General features: G+C 51.0%; 1 protein-coding gene across 4 annotated transcripts; it reads right to left on the reverse strand.

The window, feature by feature from the left end:
• Positions 1–3,976: 3,976 nt before the first annotated feature.
• Positions 3,977–10,971, reverse strand: TEX52 (testis expressed 52). 4 transcript variants are annotated; one of them, XR_011540259.1, is made up of 4 exons: positions 10,852–10,967; positions 9,181–9,781; positions 8,554–8,635; positions 5,184–5,679 (listed from the first exon to the last, which is right to left on the reverse strand). XR_011540259.1 is itself a non-coding variant. In XM_070620486.1 (3 exons), the coding sequence occupies exons 1-2, from the start codon at positions 10,918–10,920 to the stop codon at positions 9,227–9,229; spliced, it is 624 nt and encodes a 207-aa protein (XP_070476587.1). In that variant the 5' UTR covers positions 10,921–10,971; the 3' UTR covers positions 3,977–5,679; positions 9,181–9,226. The 4 variants fall into 4 exon arrangements, 3 of the variants coding, with proteins under 3 accessions (XP_070476587.1, XP_008533940.1, XP_008533943.1); XM_070620486.1 differs by lacking the exon at positions 8,554–8,635 and having other exon boundaries at positions 3,977–5,679; positions 10,852–10,971; XM_008535718.2 differs by lacking the exon at positions 8,554–8,635 and having other exon boundaries at positions 9,231–9,781.
• Between the last annotated feature and the right edge of the window lie 180 nt (positions 10,972–11,151).

Here is an 11,151-nt window from a genome sequence, read left to right on the forward strand (position 1 = left end):
GGAGGGCTGGCCAGTGTTGGAATTTATCTCCCTACCTCCACCCCAAAAAGGTAGATCTTCCGAAGACTACCAGGCTAGGACTTTTAATATTTGACACTAGGATGATTTCCTCCTGTTTTATAGATGGCAACACCAAGGCGCAGAAAGGTCAAGCGTTTGTCTCTATTGATGAAAGCAGACTGAACTCAGGATGTTGAACTCAGACAAGCTTGGTCAAGTATTCCAACTCAGTCACTTACTAACTGGGTGGCTTTGGGTGAAGTGCTTAATCTTTTGGAACCTATTTCCCCATCTGTGAAATTGAAATAAGATGTCATCTGCAGAATTACCATGAAGTTTAAATGAGAGGCAGAATAGCAAAAATGGTTAAGAGCTCTCTATGCCTCAGTTTACTCATCTCTAAAATGGAGATCATAATGGGACCCACCTCAGAGTGTTGTGAGGATTAAATGGGCTGATTCAAGAAAAGCTCTCAAAACATTGCCTAACACATAGTAAGTACTGAGTAGATGTTTGCTGTCGTTTGGGGCTGTACATGCACATACGTCTGCATGTGCTCGCACACACACGTGCACACTCTGACTTCAATGCCTCTCCCCTTTGTTCTCATGGTACAACTGGATCAGGTACCTATTACATTATTTATCACACTATTTTTAATTGTTTACTTATCCATCTTCCCACTAGATCCTGGGCTTTAGAAGGACAGGGTCTTTTTTTTTGTCTCCTCTCCTTCTTCTTATACAAAATTTGTGGAATGAATTGTTGAGCAGGACTCCAGAGGACCAGGAGGAAACATGCTGTTATTACCCCAACTACTCAGGTGACGAGACACTAGGACAGCCGACTGAGCTCCCCAGCTGGTCTTTTCAGTCACAGCATCCGACTGATGCCACAGGCAATCACACAAGACCCCTTTCTATCACTCCCTTTCTCTTGCACCCTGGGACTCATTTGCCAGCTCTTCTCGTCCCCTGGGCTCTGTGCCCCAGTCTTGATCCTGCAAGTGCCCTCAGAGAATCTGGCAAAGTTGTCCAGCTCCTTCCAAACATTCTGAACCTCTGAGCTCCAACAGAGACTCCTGTTTCGTCTTTCCTCTGGCTTCAGCATTTCTCTTCCTCCGTTTTGTGTTTATCTACTTTCTTTCCTGCTTCCATTTCCCTTCATTTTTTCCTTCCTCTTTGCCTAAGCTTTGGGTCTGTGCTTGCACCCCTGGACATGACCTAAAGAGGTGCTAAAGGAGTCACTGACCATTACCTAGTAACCGGGTCATGACACCTAGTGTCAGTGTTCAGCAAACATCCAGTGAAAACGATGGTGGGAAGCCACATGTCAAAACTGCTACTTTGGAGTTTGAATGATGGCAAGATGCAGCAGCATTATCTTCAAAGCATGTAGGCGTTTCTGAGGTTCTGGCCTGGGACCTGCAGAGAGTGTGTTGGCTTGAGACTAACATGAGATGGACAGCTCTGTGAACAGCCACAGAAACCACCAAATATAATGATAAATAGGCAGAAGTAATTATTTACATTGTGTCACAAAAGGGGTAAATGTATGTGGCTCAGGGGACAGTACGACGAGAACAGGGCTCAGAGGTGGAAGAGCAGCAAGAAGACAAAGGGCTTGGCGCAAGTGAGTCAGCGCTGAGTAGAAACGAGAGGCAGAGTCCCAGCGAAGGTGGGGAGCGAGTCTAGAGCAGGGAGAGAGGATCTCGGCTCTGATTTGTCATCTCAGGGAGCAGCAATGTGGCATGGCAATTAGGACAACAACCCTGGCAGACAGCCAGCTGAAGAATGAAGACTGAAGACCGTGATTGGCATGTGGCCGGCCCTGCGTCTCCCCTAGGACTTCCCAGCTCCCACAGCTTCCAGTGCTCGCTGACCCCCCGCCACCATTCCTCAGGCCCCGAGCAACTCAGGAACCTGAACTGGCCTCGGCAACCCAGCTCCTGACACCAATACCAGGCTTAGGGAGAGGGAGGTTGCGGGAGGGGAGGTGTTGACCCAGAAGTGGCTTTGAAGGCCTCTGTGCTGGGATTAATTAGTGTCCATGAAGATAGTGGCATTCAGCAGAGCACAGGGTGTTCTGGGGGGTGTGGTGCTGGGTATGTCGGGGGAGGGGCGTCCATCCCTGCTTCCCTCTCAGATCAACTCTCAAAAGTAGTGGTGAAAGAGTAGGTCTTTAAGGCAGGCCCAGGTTACAGGAACCACCCCCACTCTACCCCACTAAAGGTTTTCAAGAACTCCATATTCCTTAGTGTATGTGAGAGGGAGCGGGGAGGGGGTGGTGTTCATGGTTGCTGGCAGGCTGAGCTGGGGATTGCCTTAGAAAAGCCCCAGGCCCAGGAGGACGTATGGATGCTATTTTTGTCCCTCAGATCTCCATGGCTTCCTGGAGTTCAGTCTGGTTTCTGTATCTCTGGCTGGCCCATGGACACGGAGCCCCTGATAATGTTATAATCCCCCCTCCCCCCAGCAGGAAGGAGGCTGCTGTCCAGAGGGCAGAGCTGGAAGGTGCTGGGTGAGGTGGAAGTCTTTTTGACGTGAGGCTAGCAGCCTCAGGTGGTCTGGGTCTGCTAAGGCAGGAGTCTGGGTAAGGGCAGGTTACCTTCCTGCTCTGCCCTAGCTCCGTGCCAAAGAGTGGGCAGCTTCCTCTGAAGAAATGGCCTTCATCCTTCTACCCCCCAGATCTTCATATTAACCCTCTAAGTACCCCCAGGGCTCTCCTTGTGGAGGTGACATCATGGGCAAGTAGCCTGAGAAGCAGGATGACAACACAGGCCCTGGAGTCCTAGCTCCCAGCCCGGTGCCTCCTGTTCTACCACCAGGAGGGCAGGGACTGCCAGACTTTATGTGGCCTGGAGCAAGCCACTCCGAAGGGCCTTTGTTTACCATCTGAACACTGAGAGGGTTCGACTTGTTTCCTAAGGGCCTGCCCAGCTCTGATGTGTTAGGGGCCTATGTAAAGGGACTTCTGCCTTTCCACCATCATTCCTGATCCAGAGTGGGGAGAATGGGTACGTTCCCAGAGCCCCAGCAATCCTCTGGAGAACTCTGGAAATGCTCCTTGACCCTTCAACTCTGGTCCTCCCCATCCACGCCCCCCCCCCCCACCCCGGGAACATTCCATGGGGAGAGGTAGCATGGAGAAGGAATGTGGAATAAAATTACAGATTTGGAACTGGAGGGAAATTTGGAAACTCTCCATATACACCCTATTTATTATAACTATTTTTAATTGAGGTGAAATTCACATAACATAAAATTTGTCATTTTAAAGTGTACAGTTTAGGGGCCGCCTGGTGGCACAGCGGTTAAGTGCACACGTTCCACTTTGGAGGCCCGGGATTCGCTGGTTTGGATCCCGGGTGCGGACATGGCACTGCTTGGCAAGCCATGCTGTGGTAGGCGTCCCACATATAAAGTGGAGGAAGATGGGCATGGATGTTAGCTCAGGGCCAGTCTTCCTCAGCAAAAAGAGGAGGATTGGTGGCAGATGTTAGCTCAGGGCTAACCTTCCTCCAAAAAAAAATAATAATAAATAAATAAAGTGTACAGCTCAGTGGCATTTCTTTCACTCTCAATGTTCTGCAACCACCACTTCTATCTAGTTCCAAAATATTTTCATCACCCCAAAAGAAAAGCCTGTATCCATTAAGTAATCAGTCCCTGTTCCCCCCTCCCCCAGCACCTGGTAACCACCAGTTTACCTTCTGTCTCTATGGATTTGCCTATGCTGGATATTTCATATAAATGGAATCACACAATAGGTGGCCTTATGTGTCTGGCTGCTTCTGCTCAGCATGACGTTTTCAAGGTTCGTCCACATTGTAGCATGTATCAGTCCTTCGCTCCTCTTTATGGCTGAATCGTTTTCTACCCATTTATTACTGTTATTCTGTGAATAATAGTTGATAGCTTCATTTCTGGAGGGCCTACAATGTGTCAGATACTTTGCACATTCTTTACTTACGTTATTTTATTTATTTCACTTATTTATCCCCTAGGGGCTCCCATTGTGCGGATGAGGAAACTGAAAGTCTGAGGGGAATAATGACCTTCCGAAGGTCACATGGCCAGTTAGTGGTTAAACCAGGGCTGGAGCCCTGCTGGCGTTTTGTTTTGTTTTAGTTTGTTTTCCTTTTTCTCCCCAAAGCCCCCCAGTACGTAGTTGTATATTTTCAGTTGTGGGTCCTTCTAGTTGTGGCATGTGGGACGTGGCCTCAGCGTGGCATGATGAGCAGGGCCATGTCCGCGACCAGGATCTGAACCTGTGAAACCCTGGGATGCTGCAGTGGAGCGCGCGAATTTAACCACTCAACCACGGGGCTGCCCCTTCTGCTGGTGTTTTGATTCCCAGGTGCCCACAGGGCTTGCAAAAAGGAGGGTAAGAGGGCAGTGGGCAGAAAGCCAAGAGAAGCCCAGCTAGGGAAGATCACCAACTTGGGGTGTGATGGGGCAAGAGGAGGCAGGTGGCTCCCTCTCCAGCCACCTCCCAGCTGCCATCTCCACCAGACCTCCCGCAGGCCCTCTCCCACCGGGTCTCCACCCTGCCAGGGTCAGCACCTTTCTGACCAATGCACTTTGCCTGCCTCCACTTTAGGTCACTTGTCTCTGGCCCCTCCATCGTAAAAGCGTCTGGGGTCAACTGCAACACAGGCCAAGGCCCTAAAGTAATGCTCTGGGGTGACCGCTCTGACTTTCACCTTGACTGTCTACTTTGTTCTACTGTCCCTCCATGGAGGCCTGGTCAGCTTTCCCCAGACCTGACTCTTCCATTCTCTAGCACCAGCCTTGGCCTGACCTCCTCTCCCCCAACCCCGGCGGGGGAACTGCAACCCAGCAGAGTTGCTTCTCTTCTTTGTCCAGACATCAGATGGTCCAGGGAGAGGTGGAATTGAGGTTATTTTTGCCTGAGAAGCTTCCCATACCCTGACCAATCCCAGTCTTGTTCCAAATGGGTTATGGGAATGGAGGTAACTTCTTATTACCCATATTTCTTACAGCACCTCTTCCCCTGCCCCAACACACACACACACACACACACACACACACACACACACACACAGCCTTGTTCCTCCCCACTCCTTGTCTGTCCCTAGGAACTGGAACCCTCTCTGCTCTATTCCCCCACCAGTCCTCGCACCTGCTATGAGAGAGTCCTCCAAAGAAGACAGATAACAATTGAGAGTTTCAGTAGAGTCTCTAGGAGCCTGGGGTACAGAGGTGGCTTGAAGTTGGGGGGATGGTGGAGAGGCTCTGTTCTGCAGCCGCCAGAGTCCTTCAGCCACCCCAAAGGCCCCTTGCTGAAGGTGCATTGGCTGAGAACACTGGAGCCTGGAGGTCTGTGTGCTCACCGTGATCCCCACCCATCTGGAGGCTCCTCTAGATGTATCCAGGTCTTCTCGTTCTCTTTCTCACTGAGGCTTTGCCAGGTTGTGCCTTGGAGAGATGGTGGAGGGGCAAGGCAACCCGGTCCTCTATCAGGGTTTGGTACTTCTTCACAAGGTCCTGGCTCAGGGGTGCACTGGGCAGCAAGGCCAGCTTCAGTGCCTTCTCCTGGTAATGAGGCTGAGGGTTTGGGCAGGGCCAGCTCCTGGCTAAGTCATTTGGAAGTGGATTGGGCATGAGCTGGAGGCCGCGGGGTTCAAACCTTCCACCAGCTGAGATGTGCCGGTACCTGTTGGGGGGAGGGGTGTGGAGAGAACAGAGAGGTCAAAGGAGAGATCCAGGCACGGTGGAAGGACTGAGAAGGGGAAGTGTGGTGCTGCCCTCCACAAGCTAGTGAGCCATCAGGCCAGAGGGAATGCCCACCATTTCTCTTCCTAACTGCATATCTGTCTGTACCGATGGCCTGCCCTGTGTGTGTGTACATGTGTGCGTGTGCGTGCATGCGTGTGTGTGTGTTGGCATTAGGCTGGTGAAATAATGTTGTATAGATGGCCAAGCCTCCATCCTTTGGACACACAGTGTGTAACAACCAGATTCTAACAATCCTTCAAGTTCTACCTCCTCCACTGACGCAGTGCCAGCGGGAAGGGCGAGCTCAGCGCAAGGGCCCCTTCTTGTCACTGGTGCATGCGATGATATCCACAAGCCCTTCCTGCTCTGACCTGCTGCCAGCCCACACCTGGTCTGATGGATCCCTCTTCTACAGGCCTGTAGCATGAGGTTCAACAGTGGGAAGTTGGCTTTTTAAAAACATAGTTGGATGGTGGCAAATTTCCTATGGTTCAACATGCTTTGGGGTGTGGTTCAATCTGCTTTGCACCTGGTTCAGCAGATTCCCCCTATTTGCTGTCTTTGGTTTACATCAGAGGTTCTCAGGCTTGGATGTACATTAGAATCACCCTGGGGAGCTTTTAAAAAATACCAGGGGGGCCGGCCCTGTGGCCTAGTGGTTAAGTTCAGCACACTCTGCTTCAGTGGCCCAGGTTTGGTTCCTGGGCATGGACCTATACCACCCACCGGTGGCCATGCTGTGACGGCAACCCACATACAAAGTAGAATAAGATTGGCGCGGATGTTAGCTCAGGGCAAATCTTCCTCAGAAAATAAAACAACCAGGGCCCAGGCTGCCCCTGGGCCAGGTAAGTTAGAATCTTCTGGGTGGGGCTCAAACCTCATCATTTTGTAAAGAAGCCCAGGTGATTCTAACGTGCTACCAGAGTTGAGAACAGCTGGGTTTGCAGATAAATGTTCTGTTTCCCAACATGATGGTGAGCATCTTGAAGCTTAGACCTTGTCTGAAGTCCTCTGGGTCTCTCATGCTCAGAATGTGCTCTCTCACTGATCTTGAGTAATTTTTAACAATTTATTTTCACCCCTGATGGAGCTGCTCAAAAGGAACAGCAGGATTGGAGGAGCCTTTCCTCCCACCACTGTTCCTTGTTCCCACCTGGTGAACTTGGACACATCCTTCAAGGTCCAGCTCAAATACTCCCTTCTCTGTGAACAGCAAAACCTTGCCTGAGACTCACTCCTGTCTCCTGGCTCCAGGGGCTGGGCCGACAGCAGCAACACGCGCAACAAGGATGCTTCTCTCGTGGAGACACTGCAGGAATAGTGACCCGGTTTACAGAGCCTGGAGCCTGTCTATGTGCCGAGCATTGTGCCTTCAATCTCTGACCACCCCGCAAGGCACCAAGCACATCTCCAATACGCTCTTGAGGAAAGTGAGGCTCAGAGAATCTGAGGTGGTTAAGGCGGTGCGGCAAGCTTGTGACGGACTCAGGTAGATCCCAGCCTAGATCTGTTTGCCTCCAGAGGCCACGCTGCTTCTGCACACACACACTTACTGTACGCCAAGCACTGTGCTCAGCTCTTTATGTGAATAAGTGTATTTTTCTTGTACTGCCTTTATAGAACATTATATTATATTAGAAATAGCTGTGAACTTGTCTGATTCCCTGGTCAGACAAGAAGGGAAGTGGCATATAGTGGTTAAGAATGCAGCTCCGGGGGGCTGGCCCCGTGGCCGGGTGGTTAAGTTCACCCGCTCCGCTGCAAGCGGCCCAGTGTTTCGTTGGTTTGAATCCTGGGCGCAGACATGGCACTGCTCATCAAACCACACTGAAGCAGCGTCCCACATGCCACAACTGGAAGGACCCACAACGAAGAATATACAACTAGGTACCAGGGGGCTTTGGGGAGAAAAAGGAAAAAAATAAAATCTTTAAAAAAACAAAAAAGAATGCAGCTCCGGTGGAGCAGCACCAGGGTGGCCTGGTGGATTGGTGGTTAGGTTCATACACTCTGCTTCAGCGGCTCAGGGTCTGTGGGTCCGGATCCCAGGTGCAGACCTACACACTGCTCATTAAGCCATGCTGTGGCGGCATCCCACATACAAAATAAAGGAAGATTGGCACAGATGTTAGCTCAAGGCTAATCTTCCTCATCAAAAAAAAAAAAAGAACGCAGCTGTGGAGCTGACCTCCCTGGGGTTCAATCCTACCTCTGCCTTACTTGCTGGCTCTGTGAACTTGGGCAAGAGACTTGGCCTCTCTGTGTTTCAGATGCCCCATCTGTAAAATGGGGTGATAATAACAATTTCTATTCAGAGGGTAGTGGGAGGATTCAGTAATATAGCTGAAGTGACTACAACAACATCTGGCACTGCCATTTGTGAGTTCTTCTGAGGAGAGATCTAAGTCTCACTCACCTTTGGATGCCTAGTGTTTGCACATGTTAGCAATCAATAATCCTCATTGCAAGGACAGCAGAGAGAAGCCAAGGTCCTGAGTAATCTCCCCTCAAAAGCACTGACTGTTGGCATTTCTTTTTAAAGCTTAAAAATCTCCACAGCCCCCGTCTCCAGCCCCTCAACGCCCTTGGGACTGGAGTTTGAGACGTTCTCTCCTGATTCCTCTCCTGCTTTCTTGCCACTCGTGCCCAGCGCCTAGACTCGACACAGGATGGAGAGACCTGTGAGTTCTCACCACGGGCAGGCAGGGGAGAACTGTGGGTGCTCACATAGCTCTGTTCACATTCCTGTCTCTGTTCCCACCAGTCAACCCTCCAGCTCCTCCTTTCCACCTTTCCAAAGGCTACTTACCCTTCCAGCCTCCATCCGATTTCCTCACGAAGCCCCTGGGGGGACGCTCCAGCCCACGGCAATCCCGCCCTCTCCTGGATTTCTGTAATAACATCTATTTTTTGGTATAGTGCTTTCATAATTCATTAACCCATTTTATCTTCACCCATTGACGGAGGCATGGTATTTACCATCCCTATTTTATCAATGGTGGAACTGAGTCTGAAAAAACTAAGCAATTTGCCAAAATGCACAGTGTGGACTTTAATCCAAGCCTCTGACTCCAGCTCTCAGGTCTTTCCATTAACAGTTGACATCCTTACAACACCCCCATCTGTCTCACACTTTGGGCACTGAGTGCGTGTGCGCTTGTGTTGGTAGCTGTCTTTCCACGCGTGTATGTACATATCTGCCTGTCGTAAGCTCCTTGGGGGAAGGGACTGAAGGACATTTCTCTGTATCCCCAGGGCCTAGCAGGTGTTAAGTACATAGCTGTACCCCCTAAATTTTAAGCCCTTTCCCTGGCTGTCCTTCCTTTGCTTGCATCCTTTCCCTCCAGCTACACTCAGAAAAGAGTTTGGTTTGCAGATGGCCAGACATGTGAAGGTTGGAGTACCAAGTTAGACATGAGAGAGCGGGAGGGGTCACCTGAACGCGGGTAGGTTGGGTGAGCTCACTGAGGATGGAGCTCCTCTTACTTCTTGAAGTTCTTTGGGGGCAGGATGTTGCCATTGGCATCCAGTGGAGGTGCCCTTGCCTCACTCCTCAGCTTGAGTTTCTCCACTTCTCTTAGTTCCTTCACCGTCCTGAAAATCACTTGGTTCTTCCTATTTGGGTCCAGGAAGATAGGAGTAGAGTAGATGAAGGTCAGAAAGCTCTTTTGACCCATCCAGGAGGGAGGGGGGATGGGAGGCTCTGCTGGGGGGCGGCAGTGGGCCCTGGAGTCCGTCAGCCAGCGCCAGACATTGCTATCGTATGGCCTGTTGGAGCTGGTGGGAAAGGTGGCCGGCAAACGCCCCACATCGAGCCACGTGTGGAAGCCCCAGGTGTGTGGGGCAGCAGGCTTCCAAGGCTGGATGAGTCGGTGACGCACCTTGGACTTCATTTCTGTGCAGGGTGGCAGCTTCAGGGCGAGCTGGTGGTAGGCTTGGCTGGTGAAGCCAGGCAATTCCCAGGATTCACTGGGGAGAAGGAACTCACGTTGAGCCCACGTTTGGTAGGTCGAGGGAGACTCATGGGCGTGGACCATCTAGGGAGAGACAAAAGGGAGCCTGAGGGGCACCCTGCCTCCCCTTCCCAGGAGGAGTTGCAGGGAAAACAAGCTGCCAGCCTCCTTCAGACCCAGGATGCTCATTAGGATACTGATAGCCAGGCAGGGAACCACTTCTCTGTGCCTGCCTGCCTATCAGAAGTTATGACTGCTCTGTATTATTCTCATGGATTTCTCTTTTGTTCTCTTTCCATCTATCAGGTTTTGATCGCCCACCTTCTTTCCTCAACTTAGATTTTCCCATTCTTCTCTCCTCCTCTCCATCTTGTTGCCCCTGCACAAGAGGGCACAGCAGGCCTGAGGGAATTTTGAGGGAGAATGCCCCTTACTGAACCAAGGGTAGAGGGGTAATCGTTCTCCAGAGAGTGGGGCCAGGTGCTTTTCTATCCCAGACTCCTCCTGTTCCTTGTTTCTCCATCATCAGTGCATTCCCCCCACTTCTCATTAAAATATAAGCAAATATAGAAGCATCTAGAATGTTGGTTCCCTCCCATTTCTGCACCCCATCTCCCATGAAATAAACAGTAGCAAATATGTGTTACTGTGCTAAATCCTTATCCACATCTCATTTAACCCTCACAGCCCTAGGAGCAGGTGTTACTGTCCCCATCCCAAAGAAACAAAATCCAAGACACAATGAAGGTTAGTCATCTACCCAAGGTGCCAAGTGAATGAGTGGCAGAGCTGGGACATGAGCCATCTGTCTGCACTACTCATGATACTATGTTCTTCAAAATGCCTCTCCCTCCTAACCACCCCTAGGACTTCTCTGATTCCAAAACCTCACCTGTTTCTAGGGCCCATTCACCTAAGTAATTTCTACATGATCCCCCAGAGGGTAGGTCTGGGAGATGTAATAACCAGGCATCTCCTCCCCTCTGTTCTGACCTCTGTGTTCACAGTATCACAGGACTAAGAGAGGAGGACCGCGGAAAGCTCACGGGCCAGCTCTGCTGCTGGGGAGAAAACATAAACCACCCCAGGGGGACAACCCCTAGCCCAGTAGGGTGCAGAAAGGTAGGTTGTGCCTATAGGGCCCCACCCCCTACCTGCAGGAAGGGCTCTCGGACATGGGATGGATTACTGCACCCTCTGGCTGATCTCGGGTTACTGGCCATTCTTCTTCTGGGCCTGATTGCCAGGAGGGGCAGCTTTGTAGGGGAGATCTTCCAGGCAGCATTGTTTGCTGCTGGGGTTGCTATGGTGATGCTTCCTGGGTGGTGACGCAGGGAGAAGGCCCTTACCTCTCTCTGGGAGAGCTCATTAGTCCCTTGGGCCCCAGCCATCTTTCAGGTGAGGCAGGCAGGGAATAGGACTCCTAAGTTGTGACTGCAAAAGATGGTAATGGG

Source organism: Equus przewalskii, chromosome 5 (genome assembly GCF_037783145.1).
Source record: "Equus przewalskii isolate Varuska chromosome 5, EquPr2, whole genome shotgun sequence".
NCBI classification, from domain to species: Eukaryota; Metazoa; Chordata; class Mammalia; order Perissodactyla; family Equidae; genus Equus; species Equus przewalskii.

Excerpts from the sequence above, each read along its gene's own strand:
- TEX52 (XM_008535718.2), bottom strand. The coding sequence starts at position 10,920 with ATGGCCAGTAACCCGAGATCAGCCAGAGGGTGCAGTAATCCATCCCAT. Across the intron at positions 9,782-10,851 it reads TCCGAGAGCCCTTCCTGCAG|ATGGTCCACGCCCATGAGTC; the intron begins GTAGGGGGTGGG and ends GTCTCTCCCTAG. Across the intron at positions 5,680-9,230 it reads CCCCCAAAGAACTTCAAGAA|GTACCGGCACATCTCAGCTG; the intron begins GTAAGAGGAGCT and ends TCCCCCCAACAG.